The sequence below is a fragment of the Myodes glareolus genome, chromosome 8, assembly GCF_982192425.1.
Source record: "Myodes glareolus chromosome 8, mMyoGla1.1, whole genome shotgun sequence".
In the NCBI taxonomy this organism is placed as follows: domain Eukaryota; kingdom Metazoa; phylum Chordata; class Mammalia; order Rodentia; family Cricetidae; genus Myodes; species Myodes glareolus.
Window position 1 is genome coordinate 71,277,808 of NC_142033.1, and position 18,928 is coordinate 71,296,735.

Consider the following 18,928-nt stretch of genomic DNA (forward strand, 5'->3'; position numbering starts at 1 on the left):
CAAATGGCCAGAAGACACTTAAGGTCATGCTCAACCTCCTTAGCGATCAGGGAAATGCAAAACAAAACCACTTTGAGATACCATCTTACACCTGTCAGAATAGCTAAAGTCAAAAACACCAACGATAGCCTATGCTGGAGAGGATGTGGGGTGAGGGGAACACTCATCCATTGTTGGTGGGAATGCAAACTCGTGCAGCCACTGTGGAAATCAGTGTGGCGGTTTCTCAGGAAACTGGGAGTCAACCTCCCTCAGGACCCAGCAATACCACTCTTGGGAATATACCCTAAAGATTCCCTAACATACTACAAAAGCATTTGTTCAACTATGTTCATAGCTGCACTATTTGTAATAGCCAGAACATGGAAACAACCTAGGTGCCCCTCAATAGAAGAATGGTTAAAAAAGGTGTGGAACATATATACATTAGAGTTTTACTCGGCGGTAAAAAACAATGACATCTTGAATTTTGCATGCAAATGGATGGAAATAGAAAACGCTTTACTGAGTGAGGTAAGCTAGACCCAAAAAGAGGAACACGGTATGTATTCACTCATAAGTGGATTCTAACCATAATTAAAGGTCTTTGAGCCTATTATTCGTGATCCTAGAGAAGCTAAATAAGAAGATGAACCTGATGAAGATTATTTAGCTATCCACCAGGAGGTAGGAAATAGACAAGAGTTACAACCATCTTTAACTCCAGTTCCAGAAACTCAAGGGCCCTCTTATGGTCTCTGTGGGCTCAACACTTAAACACATAAAATAAAAATAAACAAATCCTAAAAGAGTACAAGTCAAACACCAACATCTCATTCAACTATCATATGGATAAAATTCTCATATTAAGTCGCCAAAAAGAAAACATTACCCATGACAGAGCCCCATATCCTTATAACACAGCTAGATGTGGTGAAAGCATCCTTATTTTAAATAGATTTTTCTTGATGCTAGGTTTTGCTAATTCAAAGGCTAATCTCAAATTCAAGATCCTCCTGTCTCAGCCTGCCAAATACCAGAAATTCAAGTCTGTACCACACCACACTTAGACTAGATGAACTTTTAAAGACAACTAGGGGTACAAAGGATATGTTTACTCCATTAAGAGTGAAAATACACAGTTGTTAGTTTTGTTGTTGTTGTTGTTGTTTTGGTTTTTGAAGACAGGGTTTCTCTGTGTAGCCCTGGCTGTCCTAGAACTCACTATACAGAGTAGATTTTTCTGGAACTCATAGAGATCCACCTGCCTCTGCCTCCTGTGTGCTGGGATTAAAGACCTGTGCCACCACCATCCAGCAATCAAGTTTTTATTTCTCTAGAAGGTTTCTAATACAATTACCTGAGAGACATCTTTAAAATAAAAAAAAAAGAAGAAGAAAGGAAGGAAGGAAGGAAGGAAGGAAGGAGGAAGGAAGGAAGGAAGGAAGGAAGGAAGGAAGGAAGGAAGGAAGGAAGGAAGGAAGGAGAAAAAAGAGGCTAGAAAGATGCCTCTGTGGTTAGGAGCACTGGCTGTTCTGGAAGTCCTGAGTTCAATTCCCAGCAACTACAAGGTGGTACACAACCATCTATAAAAGGATCTGATGCCCTCTTCTGTCATGTAGGCATGTAAATAGAGCACTCATGTATATATATAAATAAATAAATTTATTTTAAAAGAATTACCTGAGAGACTGTGCCACAATATTTTCACATATTGTTAGACAATGACTCACACGGTCCTTCTTGGTGGCTGAGAGTTCCTTCTTTCTAAAAATCAAAAGGAAAAGAAATGAGCATATGCTGAAATGACTACGTCATTTGTTTCTATATTTCATTCATTCCTAAATAATTCTTGACTATTACTAGTGAAACACTAACTCCATACTGGGAACAGGGTAGCATGAGGATGGGGAAGGATGAGAGATGAGCTCCACCAAGCGCTTCCTAATGCATCACTCACACACAAAAATCAGAAGCACCAAAAAAGCATTATTTTCCCCTTACAGAGGGAAGGAGAAAATGAAGTACCAACAGTCAGGCAGGGAGGAAAACCGGCAAGACAGACCCCATGAAAGGTAAAGTCAAAGATAAAGAAGATTGTGCAGGGATTCCCAGCACAGAAAGATTCAGAGCCTGAATGTTAAGTCAGTAAAGAATCTGTCAGTTCTGGAGCCAGTGAGTGTGTCTCTTTCATCTCTTTCCTGAAAGGGTATTTTCCTGACAAATTATGCTATGGACTACTAATCACCCACCAAAATTTTCATAGCTTGATCTTTGCCTTGACTTGCCAAAAATCACACATGTAGAAAGTAAGAGCCAGAACTGGTTATCTGACTTCAAATATGATCTATGTCTCACCAATCCACATTCAGTTCACATTTTCCCCCATTTAATGACACTGAAACAAGAATGCATATTACAACCAATGGCATATTACAGATTAAACTCTTTTCTTTCTCAGTAGTAAAATTATGGAGACATGGATTACAATGAGTAAGATACTCAGTGGAACACAAAATATGATACTATCCTACATCAATAATATAATAAATAAAATAAAATCTATAAATCCTGATCATGGTAACCACAGGGATTTATAGGTTAGTCAAATTTCACAGAACTGTAAACTGAAAACATGTACAAAACTGCCTCTGTTCTCAAAATTGGCATGGTTAACTAAATATGGTCAGTATACTATGTAGACCTCAGTGGCTAACTAGTCTACATCCACAAAAAAAAGCCAGAAATAAGCCTTCTTTAGGAAAAAAAAAAAGCCAGGTGGTGGCACACACCTTTAACCCCAGCATTCAAGGGGCAGAGGCAGGCAGATCTCTGTGAGTTCCAGACCAGCCTGATGTACAGAGTGAATTGCAGGACAGCCAGGGCTGTTACACTGCGAAACCCTGTCTTGAAAAACCAAAAACGACAAAACAAACACACAAAAATAAAATAAATAAAAACTTGTCAGGAGGAGTCAGACAGGGTAGCACAAGTCTTTAATCACAGCAATCCAGAGGCAGGCGGATCTCTGAGTTCAAAGTCTGCCTGGCAAGTACCAGGACTGCTAGGGCTACACAGAGAAACCCTGTTTCAAAAAAACAAAACAAAACAAAAAAAAACAAAAAACCAAAAACAACAACAAAAAAAAAACCTGTCAGTAAGCAAAAGATGAACAGCCTAGGCAAAAGGCCAGACTAAAGGGCTTCTTTCATACCTATCCTACAGCTTCAGAAGTCCTGAAAGTTAGCAAAATCAAAGTAAAGTAGAGAGGAAAGATTTAAAACAAAGGGTAGCTGAAAACAAATCAGAAGATCACTAGTTTGGGGGCAGTTTAATTATAATAAAATTAAAAAAAAAAACCTTGCTAACAAACAATTTGCATTTAATTGCTAAAGCAGCCCTAAAGCTTCTATAAGTACATACAACAACACAAACTATTAAAATTGCAAGAACCCACGACAGCATATCTTCCAAAGGACTGTCAAGCAGATAGGAAAAGGCAAGGCAGATCCCATGAGAGGTAAAGTCAAAGGTGAAAAAAATTGTGCAGGGTAATGTGGGCGAAACACTCATACACATAAAATAAAAATAAGCAAATCTTAAAAAGAATACAAATTAAATATCAACACATCATTCAATTATCATTATGGCTAAAATTCTCCTATAAAAGATGACCAAAAAGGGTTCCCAGCACAGAAAATAATCAGAGCCTAAGTGTTATCCCAGTAAAGAATCAATCAATACTGGTGGGTTAGTGAGTGTGTCTTCCTCATCTCTTTCCTAAAACAGTGTTTTCTTGAAAAGTCATGCTGCAGACTACTGATCACCTACCAAAACTTGCCAAGCTACAGACACCTAACTTGGTGCCATAAATAAATTGGGAACACAAGGGACTTATAGAATTCCTATTGCATGTTTGTTCTAGCTATCCACATGCCTAACACTCAGGTTTCAATAAAGACTAAGAGTGCAGAACAGCATGGAAGCATGTTTGGTCCCCATATGACTTTCAGAAGCACAGGCTCCCCACACCTCTCATTCTCATAAGAAGCTCACTGAAGCAATGCTAGAATTGAAACCTTGCAAACATCCTCACCGGTAAAAGACAAACAAAATGTGATAGCCAAACAATAGAAACTACTTAGCTAGAAAAAGGAAGCAACTACTGATAGGAAACAAATCATAGTGCAAATCATAATGTATTCCTCACCAACATTCACCAGTAGGGAACACTGGCCCTTTACACTTTAGTTTAAAAGAGATGGAAGAGAAATAGATATGGTAAAGCTTATAGTGTTTGGGGCATACATCTTCTAACGGAGTTCTAAAGTGTCCCCACAATTCCACTTTCTTCTTCCAACTGAGTTCTATAGATTGTCCCCCATAATCCCGTTTTCTTCTTCCAACTGAGTTCTAGAGTGACCCCCCAATCCTGCTTTCTTCTTCCAACTGAATTCTATCGTGTGCCCCCCCAATCCTGCTTTCCTCTTCCAACTGAGTTCTATAGAGTATCCTCACAATCCCGCTTTCTTCCTTCCTCTCTCCCAGGCTGTCCTGAACCTCACTCTGTATGCCCTTCTAGATGAGGAGTTAAGGTTCTTCTGCTTCATCTCCAATTCACAAAACCTAGCCTAGGTCCCTGTCTGAAAAAAAAAAAAACAAAAACAAAAACTCTTTTTTATCTCATTCTGTCTAATAAGAAAACCTAATGTTAAAAAAACAAACAAAAAGACAACTTGTAGCTATTTCATTCCCCATGGAATTATTTGGACTTTTAGAGATAAGTCAAGCTGATTTGTTTTTCATGAAAAGTAAAATGAACAGAAGGAACTACACAGCTCAGGGCAAGAACTGTATCAATAGGGTAAAAACAATCCTGGCTCTCTTCAATCACTTGAAACTACATCATCAAAATGAAAACAAGCTTCAGTCAGCTTCTTCTAACTGTGCAACAAAGCGATCTTCAGAGGCTCACACTTAAGGAGGCATGTTCAATCCGGGCTCCATAGCACACTGTAACTCATCATTAATTATCTAAGAATTCATTTCTCCTCACCAGGATCTCTCTCTCTCTCTCTCTCTCTCTCTCTCTCTCTCTCTCTCTCTCACACACACACACACACACACACACACACACACACACACACACAGAGCTGGGGGCAAGACTGAGGTCTACAGCTTGTACCACCAATGGAAAGCACAGCAAACTAGGGTAGGAAGTCATAGTTTCTGATTTCTCATCAGCTGCTCTGACTTTTGCCAAGTCCTATTACATGAGTATTGTTTCACACTTAGGATTTTTTTTTTTTTTGAGACAGGGTCTCTCTGTAACGGCCCTGGCTATTCTGGAACTCGCTCTATAGGTCAGGGTGGCCTCAAATTCACAGAGATCTGCCTGCCCCTGCCTCTCAAGTGCTGGGATTATACCATACCCAGGAATGGTATATATCTTCAATCCTAAAATACGGGAGGTAGTAGAGGCTGGAGGATTACAACATGTTCAAAGACAGCATGGGTACAAAATAAAACTATGTCTTAAATACATCAACAAACTAAGGGGGAAAGAGAGAGAGAGAGAGAGAGAGAGAGAGAGAGAGAGCGCCAAAAAATGGTGGTAGTGCATCCCTTCAATTCCAGCATTCAGGAGTCAGAGACAGGCAGCTCTCTAGCTCTCTGTGAGTTCAAGGCCAGCAGCCTGGTCTACAGAGTGAGTTCCAGGACATTCAGAGCTGTTACACAGAGAAATTCTTCCACAAAAACCATAATAATGATGATAATAATAATAATAATAATAATAGGGAGGAGATACACAAGAGCATCGAAGAAACTTGAGAAAGGAGGGACCACATTGGAAAGACAAACAAGAAGTTTATTTCACGAATATAAAAAACTAATTTCTGATACACAGCCATCTTCAATGGGAAAGTCAAATCAATATGTCATTTATGCAACAGAATCAAGAAATGTCTCATGACCTCAGGTTGATTAAAAATTTATCAAAAAAGAAATAAAGGCATTTACCATAATGGAAAAGTATGACAAACTGAACTTCATCAAAATGAGGAACTGCTCATTAAAAAGCATTATTTTATGAAGGAAAAGATAGGTCAAGAGGGGAGGAGGTATGTTCACAGCAGCATTTATCTGTAAATGCTTAATAACCCAAACATACAACTAAAATGAGAAAAGCATGGCATATTCATACAAAACAGACTAAGTAAATGGGTAAATATTAAACCAATAACATTAAGCAAAAAGAGATGCAACACAAGTTAAGTATGAGCAGGTAGTGCTGTATGATTCTATTCACATGAGAGTCAAAACTGAGTAACAATATAGTGAAATTCAGTGGTTAAGTTGGCCTACATTTTCTCAAGGCCAAGTTTAATTCCTATCACAACTACTGTTTCCAAAAAGTAAGAAAAACCCAGTAAGATTGTTTAAAGGAATCTTCGGCGAAACTATACAGCAGGGCAGAAAGGTACCAAAGACGAGGGAGAAACACTCAAGGAAGAGAACTCAACTAAGGAAGGGTGCCACTAGAACTATGTTCTGACTAACAATGGTGCCCAAGTTTTATACACTGTTTTACATGCACATTTTAATACATTTTATGTGCATGCCATAGCACTCATGGAGATCAGAGACAACTGTGGAGGTTGGTCCTCTCCTCCCACCATATGGGTCCCAAAGATGAGGCTCAGAGTGTGTCAGGTTTGGAAGCAAGCACCTCTACTCACTATCTCACTGGCCCACAATTTGGTTTTGGTTTGCTTTGGGGTTTTTGAGACAGAGAATCATTATATAGCTCTGGCTGTCCTGGAACTCACCATGTAGACCAGGCTGGCCTTGAGCTCACAAAGATCCTCCTGACTCTGCCTCCCAAGTGCAGGGATTAAATGTATAGGCCACCAAGCCTGGCCTACCCACAATATTTTAATAAAAAGAGACAAAGGTTCTAAAGCATGAAACTGGTAAGTAGAAAAAGATTTAACTTGAAAAACAAAAGTAGAAAGTATGAAAGTGCTAAATGTTTAACAAAATACGTATTATAATTCTAACTACACTTTAACAAGAACTTCCTGAGAACTTGCCATGAGCCTGCAACTCTGGATTTAATGACTAAAAAACAAACAGTTCTCACTGACCCTGATGGCAAGGGCATAAGGGAGTTGGCTTATCTCATCTGAGGTGGGAGGCACCAGTGGCCTGGACTGACAAGTTCAGCCATCACCCAGGCCTACAGCAGGGCCTGGGGTTGGCCTACCCTAACATCCACTCCATCTAGAACCTACTGGAGCTCGTGAAGGGACTGGTCCTGTGGAATCCCACAGGCTCTCCATGACTCAGGGTGGCCACAGGATAACCCAGAGGAGTTTCAGTGTGGATCCAGTGATGATGGTGTACCAGAAACCAGAGACCTTGAACCACACCAATGACTCACTTCAATGAACATTTGCAAGTAAAGCTGATTGGACAAAAGGGTATTTTATGTGACACACCATTCCCAATGCCACCAGGACAAAAATGAAGAGGTAATGGAGAGACGGGAAATATGGAGAAGAGGAATTTTGTTTTTTTTGTTTGCTTGCTTGCTTTGCTGTTTTAATTTTCTTTTAGTGGGTGATACAGGGGTAAGGGGAGGATATGGAGGGACTGGGAAGTAAGCAGAATTAGGCTACATGACGTGAAATTCCCAAAGAATTAATAAAAAAAATTATGTTATTAAAAAAAAACAGTTCTCATCCAGTTCCCTCTAGTGCAAGAGCCACACACAAAGAATCAACACATAAATCCATAAGCCATGCTAGCAAAATGAGAACGGGACAGGGGCTGCACATCACCTTCTCAGTCCTCATAAGAGAAAGGATCCATCAGCAGAGCCCAGGGCTGATAAAGGAAAGGTGGTAGCTAGTGTGCAAACAAAGACACAAACCAAGGTTTTATTTCAACATACAAATGCCATTTGACTAGGGAGTCAAGGCCTAGGACTAGCCTACCCCATACTCTGTATCATAAAAAAGAACTATACCAGAGCCTTTCCTGCTAATGAATTCACTGCAATAAAAGGTACTAGCATGTGTAATTCAAAAATCACCCTGTTCATAAACATTTACATAAACAATTACAATGTATCAAGTGAAAATCTGTAATATACTTTAAAGAGCAACATCAAAAAGAGTTACAGAGGTGTCTGGCTGGCGGTAACAACTGAACACTGTGTTTTTACTATCATGGATTGTATATTTGAAATGGTTACATTTTATATGATGTTATTTTACCACAGGGGAGAAAATAGGAAAAAAAAAAACCTGAATCACCAAAAGTCTGACATTATAGACAATGTCACATAAATAGAATCATAAAATATGAACCAGCTTGCTCAATGGCCCATAATCGCCGCTATTCATCTGAGATGCTGCAGGTATCAATGCAGCTATATTCCTTCATGTCATTAAGGAGTTTAACTACCTGTTGAGGACTTCTAAACTGATTTCTTTTGGGCCATTACCCCTAGAGCTACTGATCACTTTCAAACAGGTGTTTATGTGACTCTAAGTTTTAACTGCTCCAGGATATTAATGCTCAGGACTGCAACTGTTGGGTTGTTTGGGTTGTATAGCAATTGTGTGTTATTTTACAGAATATAAAGAATGTAGGGGGGAGGGACCTTATAGAACTCACTACTTTGATAACTAATTTAGAAGTATAAGTGTGTGTGTGTGTGTGTGTGTGTGTGTGTTTTAAGGAGTGTCAACATAGATACGTACATGAGTAGACAGTGTGTCCCCCAGAAAAAATGTATTATTAAATGAAAATTCCCAATGCTAAGCATGGGATACCTTCTTACAAGTTATTGTTCAGGGGAGACACCAGAAGCACACACATACTCCCAAACAACATAGGCTATTTCCAATGCTCTTGAATGCCCAATGTAACTAGATGGTAAGACCCTACTGTTGAAGATATAACACAATTTGGTTGCATATAGGACAGAGTAATAAAGATAGAACCGACCTGAAAACTTCCCGTTGGCTGGCTAGTTTTCATAACGCCAGGTTTTATGAAGGCCACTGGGGAAAAAAGGACATTAACGGTCTTACTAAGCACTGGCTCCTGAATGCTACAATATAGGCAATGGAGACAAAATGTGACTATTGGTACAATTGTGGTATAAAGGATACAAGGATAATCAACTGCTTTCTGACTGGATTTAAAGCCTGCTCCACAAAAGGTAGAAACCTAGTCCAAAGCCCAAGACTCAGAGGAAGGTTACAGACCCTAAAGGGGGACCTTACCACTGTTGTTCTGTTAAACAGACAAGTTGTTAGACTGCCTTCTAAATATCTGTTTATACCCATGAACTAGTACTATCGTCTGCGTTGGCCAAGAAGCTTCTATCTGCAGTGGACAGCAATTCGAAGACTCAATATACTAAGAAGCGACTGCTGAATGTGACATCTAAATCAATTCTACCCCCAAGATTCAGGGAAGAGGGGGTGGAGAGAATTTAAGAGCCAGATTTCAGGGAATTCTATGAAATGCTGTCTTCCAGACATGAGATGGCTGTTGCCTTCATGACCTCGCTGCAGTTATGGTCACCTATACAAGACCTACACAAGAGTTAATCATGGTGGCACACACCTTTAAACCCAGCACTGGGAGGGAGAAGCAAGTGGAGCTCTATGAGTTTGAGGCCAGCCTGGTCTACAGAACTAGCTAGTTCCATGATAACCAAGAAGGCTACAAAGAGAAAGCCTGTCTCAAAAAACAAAAAACAAACAACAACAAAAAATAAAACATATTCTTTTAAAAGTCAACAAATATTTCATAACTTGACTTGAAAATCATGTAAAATTCCAATTTTATGAACTATTGCTATATATTATCTATAAGTACTTTTATTATGCTACAGTGGCAGAGCTGACCAGCTGTGATGACAACATTATGTCCACAGAGCCTGAAATATTTACTATCTGGCCATGAAAGCTTGCCAATATTGATGGACTGAAGTAAGATTGATTATATAGAGTTAATCTCAGATGTTGTCTTTGTAGAAACTAACAGAATGATCCTATAATTCATACAGAAATGCAAGAGACCCAAAATAACTAAATCAATACTGAAAAAGACAGGTTGGGGGCATACTTCATAATTTGAGATAATGATTCAAACCTGTAATCAAGACTATAGTACTGGCGTAGAACAGACACACAGATCAATGACAGAAAAGGAAGTAAAAAAAATCTACACAGAGAAAGGTAATTAATTTTCAACAAAGATGTCAACACAATTCAATGAGAAAAGAACATTCTCTTTAACCAAAGTGCTGGATTCCACATGCAAAAGAAAGTGTCAAACCTCTACCTTAGCCACAGACTCAAAATGGGTTAGACTTGCATATCAGCACTACGACTTGACAGTTGTTAGAAGAAAAGACCAGGCATAAATCTTTGTGATTTCAGACAATGCAGTGGCTTCTTAAATATCTAATATACTGCAACTAAAGACAAAAACAAACAAATTGGACTTCATCAAAATCTAAAACTTCTGTGCTCTGAAAGCACATGTGATGCATGTCTTTAATCCCAGCACCTGGAAGGCAGAAGCAAGCAGATCTCTGTGAGTTTGAGGCCAGCTAGGTCTACAAAGTGAGTTCCAGGACGGCTAGAACTGGACACAAAGAAGCCCTATCTCAAAAAAAAAAAAGAAGGAGGAGGAGGAGAAGGAGGAGGAAGAGAAGGAGGAGGAGGAGGAGGAGGAAGAGAAGGAGGAGGAGGAGGAGGAGGAGGAGGAGGAGGAGGAGGAGGAGGAGGAAGAAGAAGAAGAAGAAGAAGAAGAAGAAGAAGAAGAAGAAGAAGAAGAAGAAGAAGAAGAAGAAGAAGAAGAAGAAGAAGAAGAAGAAAGTGAGTCAGGGAGCTAAGCTGGGTCGAGGTTCAATGGGTAAGAGTACTGGCTTTACAAGCCTAAATCCTGAGTTTAAATCTTCGGCATGAAACTAAAAATTGGGCATGGCTATGCATGCTTGTAATCTCTCTGTGGTGGGTAAGGACAGGCAGATCACCAGTGTTTTGGTCAGGCAGCTTAAAAGTAATCAGGAGCTCTCTGTCAAAGACAGAGAGCAACAGAGCAGGAAGTCACTCAACATCCTCTTTTGGCCTCTGCATATTCCACACAATATATACACTATACACCATTCAAAACACACACACACACACACACACACACACGACATATCTATAGTATACCAGTACTTGGGAAGTTGTGCCAAAAAGTTTTGAGAACTTGGGCTACAGAGTATACCAGACCAACTTGAGATACATAGCAAACTCCTGTCTCAAAAAATAAACAGAGAAATTGAAAAGACAATACACAGAAAGGGTTTTCAAATTATGTCTGATAAGGAAATAGTATCCAGAACATGAGAAATTCATATGAATCAACAAGACACATAACCAAAAAAGTGTGCAAGAATGAAGACTGGGACTTGGTGTCTGGGTCCTGATCTTACTGTTGAACTTCCTAGACTTAGTTTGTCTTATAATAAACTCTTGCCTTTGCCTGTTTAAGATCCTGTAGCTAGGTTTTCTATCTGGAGCTAACTGCAATAACTGCTAACACAAGGGCTTCCCTCTTGCTCCTCCCCCACTACAGCTCTTACCCTCACTCTTTTCATCCCGCCAAAAATGGCATCCCTCAGGAAAGCTTTTTTGACAAGTTCTCCCTGCAGTTAACACTCCTCTTCCATACACCCTCCTAGTAGATTCTTGACTCCAGATGTTCATTCCAAAAAGGCCTTCAACTAGACGTTACCTAAACATCCTGTCCAAACAACACTCTAAGGCCCTGACATTTCCTAATCCCCTTCCCTAGTTTACTGTACCTTACCACTTATTTTCTTGCTTATTGCCTGTGACCCTCCCTAGAATTTTAGCTTCATGAGGACATAACTTTGTTCCCTGCTAAAATCTACAGTTAGAATAATGCTAGACACACAGGCGACAACCAGGAAACACTGATAAATGAAATGGCTACAATCAGGAAAAATGAGATAGGAATCTCAAGAGTGCAAATGGTAAGGGTGAATGTCAACTGCTTAAGGTCTATCAGAACCACCACAGCCAGTCCGAGAGCTCCTGCATCCTATACAGTGAGCAGAGAACAAGCGATCAGCTATTTCAACACAAACCCACGCATGGCTGTGACACTAGTTCTCTGTAACACAATGAGAGCCATAAAAATAGAACAGATTCATTCTAAAATTGTTTTGGCTGGTCTCGATTTGGAAAAAGGACTTTTAATTGAAGCAAGTGGACAAAATGCCAAAATCGAAGCTTCCAAGCAGTGAGTTTGTTACTTATTATTAATGAACACCTGTTTTCCAAAAGCAAAGTACACAGAAATATGAGATATATGCTTTTATTTAAAATAACTACAAGTCTAATGCAGTTGATTTTGGGGAATGTTCCAGTTAGTTCTTGATGTACAGTGTAGTAATAAGGTTTTAAAACTTTTAAAAGCTTTTGTTCCAAACCACTTTTGTCTGTAAATAATTTAAAAATCTATCCTAACATATGACCAGATTTTATCTGGAAGGACACATGAGGAGAAACAGTGCCTGCTCCTGGGGTCAGAGTTAGGTAGTCAGGAGATGGGACGGGGATGTTTTCATTATTTAACCTTTCCTAACTTTGGAACTGTACCACGTTAATGAATTACTTATGCGAAACCAGATTGATTTTGTGTTTAAAGCAGCTGCAGAGTAATCACCCCACCCCACCCCCACCCTTGTTTACAGAAAATATGGGAAATATGTGAACTTCCACAATTCCTAACATCCAGAGAGACAGAGTCATGGTAAGAATCTAATAATTAGAAATTATTTATACAGTCAGGCATGGTGGCAAATGCCTTTAATCCCAGCACTGAGGAGGCGGAGGCAGAAGGATGGATCTCTGTGAGTTCCAGACCAGCCAAAGTTACATAGTGAGATTTTGTCTCAAAAGCAAAAACAATAGAAATTACTTATCTACACATAAGAATTTTTCTACTCACACATACTTTCATGTTATAGAAGGAAAAAAATATTTCTATATTTTATTCTATCAAATAAACATTTCTCCCCAAATCTTTTTCTTTTTTTAATTAGACTCTCAGGACAGGAAAAGCATCTCTATCAGAAACACAAAAACGAGAAAAAAATTGCTAAATATATGCTGGGAATAAAGCTCAGTGGTAAAGCACTTGCCTAGCATGTGTGAAGCTTTAAGCTAAATTCCCAGCACCAGAACAATTTTTTTCCCTAAATGAGTATAAATAATGAGATTCTTTTGTAGGTTGTTTCCTGAAAGTTCTCCTTATTAATTATACAAATCCACATTAGAAATAAAATGCCCAGAGTTGAAAGGCCTGAACTGCAAAAAAGCACAGGGCTGAACACTCAGGACTTCCAGGAAATGTCGAGCTTTTTTTTTTTAAGACTATTGTTATTCATGGTCTCTCTTCTGTTTCAAATATTCTCTCCAATCATTCGCAGTAACCTTCCAAAGGATGACAAGACGTCAGCAAAGAACTAAACAGAAATTTTTACTGGAGTACTTGATATATTCAGAGTCTACGAGTGGTCCATGCTCTAAATGAAGCCTGGCGATAACACCGGTAAAATTCATTCCCTGGTGGAAACTGCACATCACCAACATGTCCATTTTATTTCCAGTAGGAAACAGGCAACAAACATCAGTCGACTTTTTCAAATATATATGCGCGTGCATACATATAATTTTTATTAATAATCACACCTAAGTAACTCATCACGTACTCGACAACCACAACTCACCCATCCATTTACCTGCAGACCAACAGGACCAACAGAGTACAGAAGCAGGCCTCAGTGATGCTTAAAACCTTGTTACTACACTACAACACCAACTAAACGAAACGCCAGGAGAATACGAAGCGCCTCAAGTCACAGGCTGCTTCAAGTGTCACTTGGAAAAAGAATATCCCATTGGATGGGTTCACACTCCCCCGCCCTCAGCACTCCCGCCGAGACCTCCTAAAAGCATTATGTCATCCACTATCCGCACATCTCTCACGCTATCCTGCGCTCCCAGCTCCGAGGCCAAAGGAGGCAACCCGGAGAGGTCTCGCCCTCTCCAAGTTCTCCTGGAGTCAAGTGTGCCACAGCCCCAGTTTCTCCCCGAAGATAGAAACAAGTTCGCTCCCTAACTTCACAAGCAGGGAAGGGCGAAAGCACTAAGGCCGAGACTCCCCTCGGCGTGTCCCCCGCAGGCCTGACCGGGCTCTGCCTCCTCTGAGCAAGGCCAAAGACCCCACGAGTCGAGGGCCCGGCCTCCGGGAGGCACCGCGACCCTCTCTCTGGACAGGCGCTTGCGTTGGCCGTCTCCGGCAGGCAGGCCAGGGGAGCGGGCCCCGGGAGGGAGCTGCGGCGCCCGGACTCACGGTCGGTGCAGCGGCTCCTCGGCCGGACCCGGCAGCGGCGGTGGCGGCGGTGCATGCGGTGGCGGCTGCCCCTGAGGCGGCGGCTGAGGGGGCTGAGGCGGCGGCGGTGGTGGCGGTGGCTGCTGCTGCTGCTGCTGCTGCTGCTGTTGGAACGACTTGAGCGACTCGAAAGCCTTCATCAGCTTTTCAAGGGTTGCCATGACGGTCTCCTGCCCGGCGGGACAGACCCCGAAGGCTTGGAGCCTACTCGCACTCCGCGGAGCCACTTAGCAGCGGGGAAATGAATGGGGTACTGCGCGGCGGGCAGTAGCGGAACCAAAGCGCCCAGCCATCTTGGGTCCGTCCCGGCAACCCCCGCGGCGCCTGCGTCCTGTGACGTCAGGTCGGCGGAGGCGAGGCCACGCTAGACCCGCAGATTTGACAGGCTGAAACGTCGTCTTTCCCAATAGCTGGAGGAGAGCATGTCCTGCCTTTGCCAATTTACTGAGACTCCCCGCCCACCGACATGGCCCCCGCCCCTCCCTGGCAAACCAATCGCCTGACTGGAGAGGACGGGGCAGGCTACTAAATGAGGGGGCGGAGCCGAGCCAAGAGCGGGTTTGAGCGGGGCGCGGCCTAGCTCTGGCTAGAAACAGTAGCGACGGAAAAAATGTCAAGGAAGTGGGCAGAGGAGTTGGCGCAGCATGCAGAGGGTTTCCTGAAATGAGAATGGAACCAAAATGACCCTTATACAGGACCAAAGAACTCTTATGATCCGTGGACCTTGAAGCGCGGGCCCCCTCAGATGTGAAAACCTCTGGAGGGTGTGCTGTGGAGGAAGCTGATAAAGGGTTCTAAGCAGGCAGCAGTGGTTGCAATTCAAAGAGAGGCTGGTGTTAGTGCACTGGGGCCAGACACCCCACAATGAGTGCGGGACCACGGGCATTGCTCAGCCATCAGCCAGGACCTACAAGGGGCTTCATAGCCACTAGGGCTGAAGACCTTGTCTCCAGAGCCTCCATCTCTCACAGGTGAGCAATTAAGCAGGAAGCCGAGAATAGAGTGGATACATCCAGATCCTGCAGCCTGTCCAGGAAAAGTGTTGGCTTCAGAGAGAGCTGTCTGGTGGTGATACATTTGGTGAAGAACTCATTTAAGCCTTCAGGCTGCCCCTTAAGACTCAAGAACTCTGTTACATGGCCATAAAACAATCCTTCATCTTCTCAAAATGGTCAAGTACACAGAAATCAACACTGTTTACATGAGACATATAAGCAGCCCACTCCTGTGAACTAAGGACAGCAGAGTAAGAGTCTTTAGATTCCATGTCATTAATGTGATTATTTGCTGCAGAGAGCCAGTGCCAGATCCCACATAGGCAAGCTGGTCGAGGCTGGGAGTTGCTAGTAGGCAGACTTTGAAGACTGTCCAGTGAGCCCAGCCTCTTAGCATTCTCTAAGCTATGACATCCCTGTTCTCAAGAATGGGCAGCTGACTTCTGACTTCTAACCAATACAAGGCAAAGATAACAGGATGGGATGTCATACTGTTGTTACGTTACAAATGTAACCTTAGTCCTGTTGACTACCATCTTCTCAACTTACACACATGCATTTTTTAAAAATTTTTAAATTAGATGTATTCTTTCTTTGTGTGCATGTTTTGGCTGACTCTATGTGTTGTACCACATGCATGTTTGATGCCTGAGGAAGTCAGAGCATTGGATCCCCAAATCTGGAGTTATAAGTGGTTGCGAGCCACCATGTGGGTGCTGGGAATCAAACCTGAGGCCTCTGCAAGAGCAACAAGTGCTCTTAACTGTTGAACCATCTCTCCAGCCCTGCTTACACACATTGAGAAAGAGCAATTGACAAGACTGACATAAAGAACAGTTCATGCCAGCAGTCAGAACTATCATTGGTGGTCCATCAGTCCACACAGAAGTGGACTCTGCCAACACCACTAAAGCTCTACGGTGATTCTTTTGAAGTCATGCTTTCAGATAACAGGGAGCTGGTACCTGATTGGCCACTGTGAGAAGCAGGTAGCAGAGGGCTTATATAAGCATAAGGTGGGCCCAGATTCTAGGCCCATAGGAACTGGATAGTTATTAAAATGTAGTGCTAGGCCACTATCCTCTGGTAGTTTGTTGGCAGCAAAGGACAGGTATATTGTTAGGCTTGCACTGCTGTGTCAGGGTACCACTGTCTGGGAGCTATCAGTAGATACTTATATTCTCATACTCCAGCAAACTAAAAATCCAAAATCAAGGGGCTGGCAGAGCAGCTTCCACTTGAGGCCTCACACCACCATCCCTCTGTGTCTTTGTCCTATTTTTTTAATGAAATCAGAAGTAAGTGGATTAAGATTTAGTAGCCTCACTGTATCTCTTTAAAGACTCTCCAAGACTTAGTGGTACGTGATGCCTGTAATCCCAGCAATAGAGAGGTTGAGGTAAGGGTATTTCAAATTCAAGGACAGTCTTGGCTACATAGTGAGTTCTAAGCCAGACTGGCTACATATCAAGACCCATCAGAAGAGGGAAAAGGCCACCATCTGCTTTCCAAACACAGACCCATTCACCGGTTTGTTTAATATGGACAACTTTCCATTTAGCTAAAATACCACAGTTCCTGTCTCTCCACAGCTAACTAAACCACGTGACTAAGTAAGTCCTGGTCAGTGAGATACAAGCAGAAGTAGTGATACTTCTAGGACCTTCTTCCTGATGCTTGCAATGAGAGTATGTTGCCTGGCAGTAAAGCAGTCATTTTGGGTCAGTGTGAAAGTCACATTCTGAGATGACAGAGCTGGAAGAAGTTGGGTAGATGACTGGAGCTGTCATTCTAGCTGCCTGCCCATTTCTGGATTTATTTCACCATAACAGAGCAAATACATTTCTATTTTGCCCAAGCCACAGTTACTCTGAGTTATACTAGTAGATGCACCTACACTAAATCTTGACCAACTTAAGAGACAAAAAATTGGTTCTCAAGAGACAAAGAGTTTGTTCTGGCTCACAGTTCGAGGGTACAGTCTTAGTATGGCAATTTAGGTGGCAGGAGCATGAAACAACTGATTACATAGCTCTACAATTAGAAAGCAGAGCACATGAATGTATGTAGCTGCCCAGCTCTCTTTCTCCACTGATTTAGTCCAGGATCTAGCCAGGAAATGGTGCCACTTACAATAGGTGGGTTTTCTTACTGAATTAATAACAATACAGACAATCCCCCATAGGCATGTCCAGAATGCCATTTCTCAGGTAATTCTAGATTCTGTTAAATTGATACCACAGACCACACCTCACTATGTTAAAGATTCAGGCTGAGAAAAACTTCAGCATAGACTGGAGCCAGCTCAAAAGGCAGAATGTGTGTGATTTAGGCAGCACAGCAGAAGGACCAGAAGTCCAGATGATCTCATCACAAGTCAAAGATACTAGACAGAGACCTGTAGGATTTAGTACTGTAAAATTGGGTTTGGCCCACCCCTTCCTTGCTATGCCCTCATTCCTCCCTTTTGGAATAGCAATATTTACCCTGTGCCCTGTAGTTTGATTATGCACATGCCACAGTGCATATGTGGAAATAAGACAACTTTTGGTTGCCAGTTCTTTCCTTCCAGTAAGTAGAGGCCAGGATCGAACTCATGTCATCAGCTTGGGCAGCAAGTACTTTACTAGTTATCTTGCCTGACTTTGTGTGTGTGTGTGTGTGTGTGTGTGTGTGTGTGTGTGCGTGTGTGTGTGTATGTTTTAATATTTACTCTTCTTAGTTTTAAAAGTGTGGTGGTAGGAAAGGAAGGTGTCTGTATATGTGGTGGAATGTGCACTTTAGTGCAAGTGTCTGCAAGATCCAGAGGGTCCAGAAGAAAGTGTCAGATTCTCTGAAACTGGAATTACAGACAGTTGTGGGCCACTCAAAATTGATGCTGACAACAGAATTCATGTTTTTAGTCACTGTGTCATCTCTCCAGTGTCCTAGCTTTACAAACATGTTTTTATTGTGTATATGTGTGTGCTTTTTAATTATACACTGACTCCTGGTTAAATGATTCCCTTAAGTATCAGAAGAGACTTGAAACTTTTGAACACTGTTACAACATTTTGTTTTGTTTTATTTTTCCAGACAGGGTTACTCTTTCTCTGTCTTGGCTGTCCTGAAACTTAATCTGTAGACCAGGCTAACCTCAAACTCAGAGATCTGCCTTGCCTCTGCTGGAAATAAAGGTGTGTGCCACTATCGCCCAGTCTAGTGTTAACAACTACTGACTAGTGTGATTTTTGGTTGTGAACTTGACTACTTCTAGAATGAAAATCCAAGAGATTGGATAAACCTGTGAGGGTTTTTTTTTTCTTAATTAAACTATTTGAAGTGGGAAGACCCACTTTTAATCCAGTTCTTTTGACATGGGAAGATTCACTTTAATCAAGATCTTTTGAGGTAGGAAGATCCAACTTAATCTGGGTCCCACCTGCTGCTCACATTCTATATAAAGGATATGG

At 41.7% G+C, this 18,928-nt stretch overlaps 1 protein-coding gene across 4 annotated transcripts in view; it reads right to left on the reverse strand.

The window, feature by feature from the left end:
- Positions 1-14,801, reverse strand: part of Htt (huntingtin) — a 153,257-nt gene extending 138,456 nt beyond the window's left edge. For 3 of the 4 annotated variants that reach the window (XM_085691996.2, XM_085691995.2, XM_085691997.2), the window contains exons 1-2: positions 14,443-14,800; positions 1,663-1,746 (exon numbers count right to left, since the gene is read on the reverse strand). In XM_085691996.2, coding sequence (XP_085548122.2) covers positions 1,663-1,746; positions 14,443-14,642 — 284 coding nt within the window. In that variant the 5' untranslated portion in view covers positions 14,643-14,800. Of the gene's footprint in view, positions 1-1,662; positions 1,747-14,442 lie in introns of all 4 variants that reach the window. The other variant, XM_085691998.2, reaches the window with a different exon arrangement.
- Positions 14,802-18,928: the final 4,127 nt, after the last annotated feature.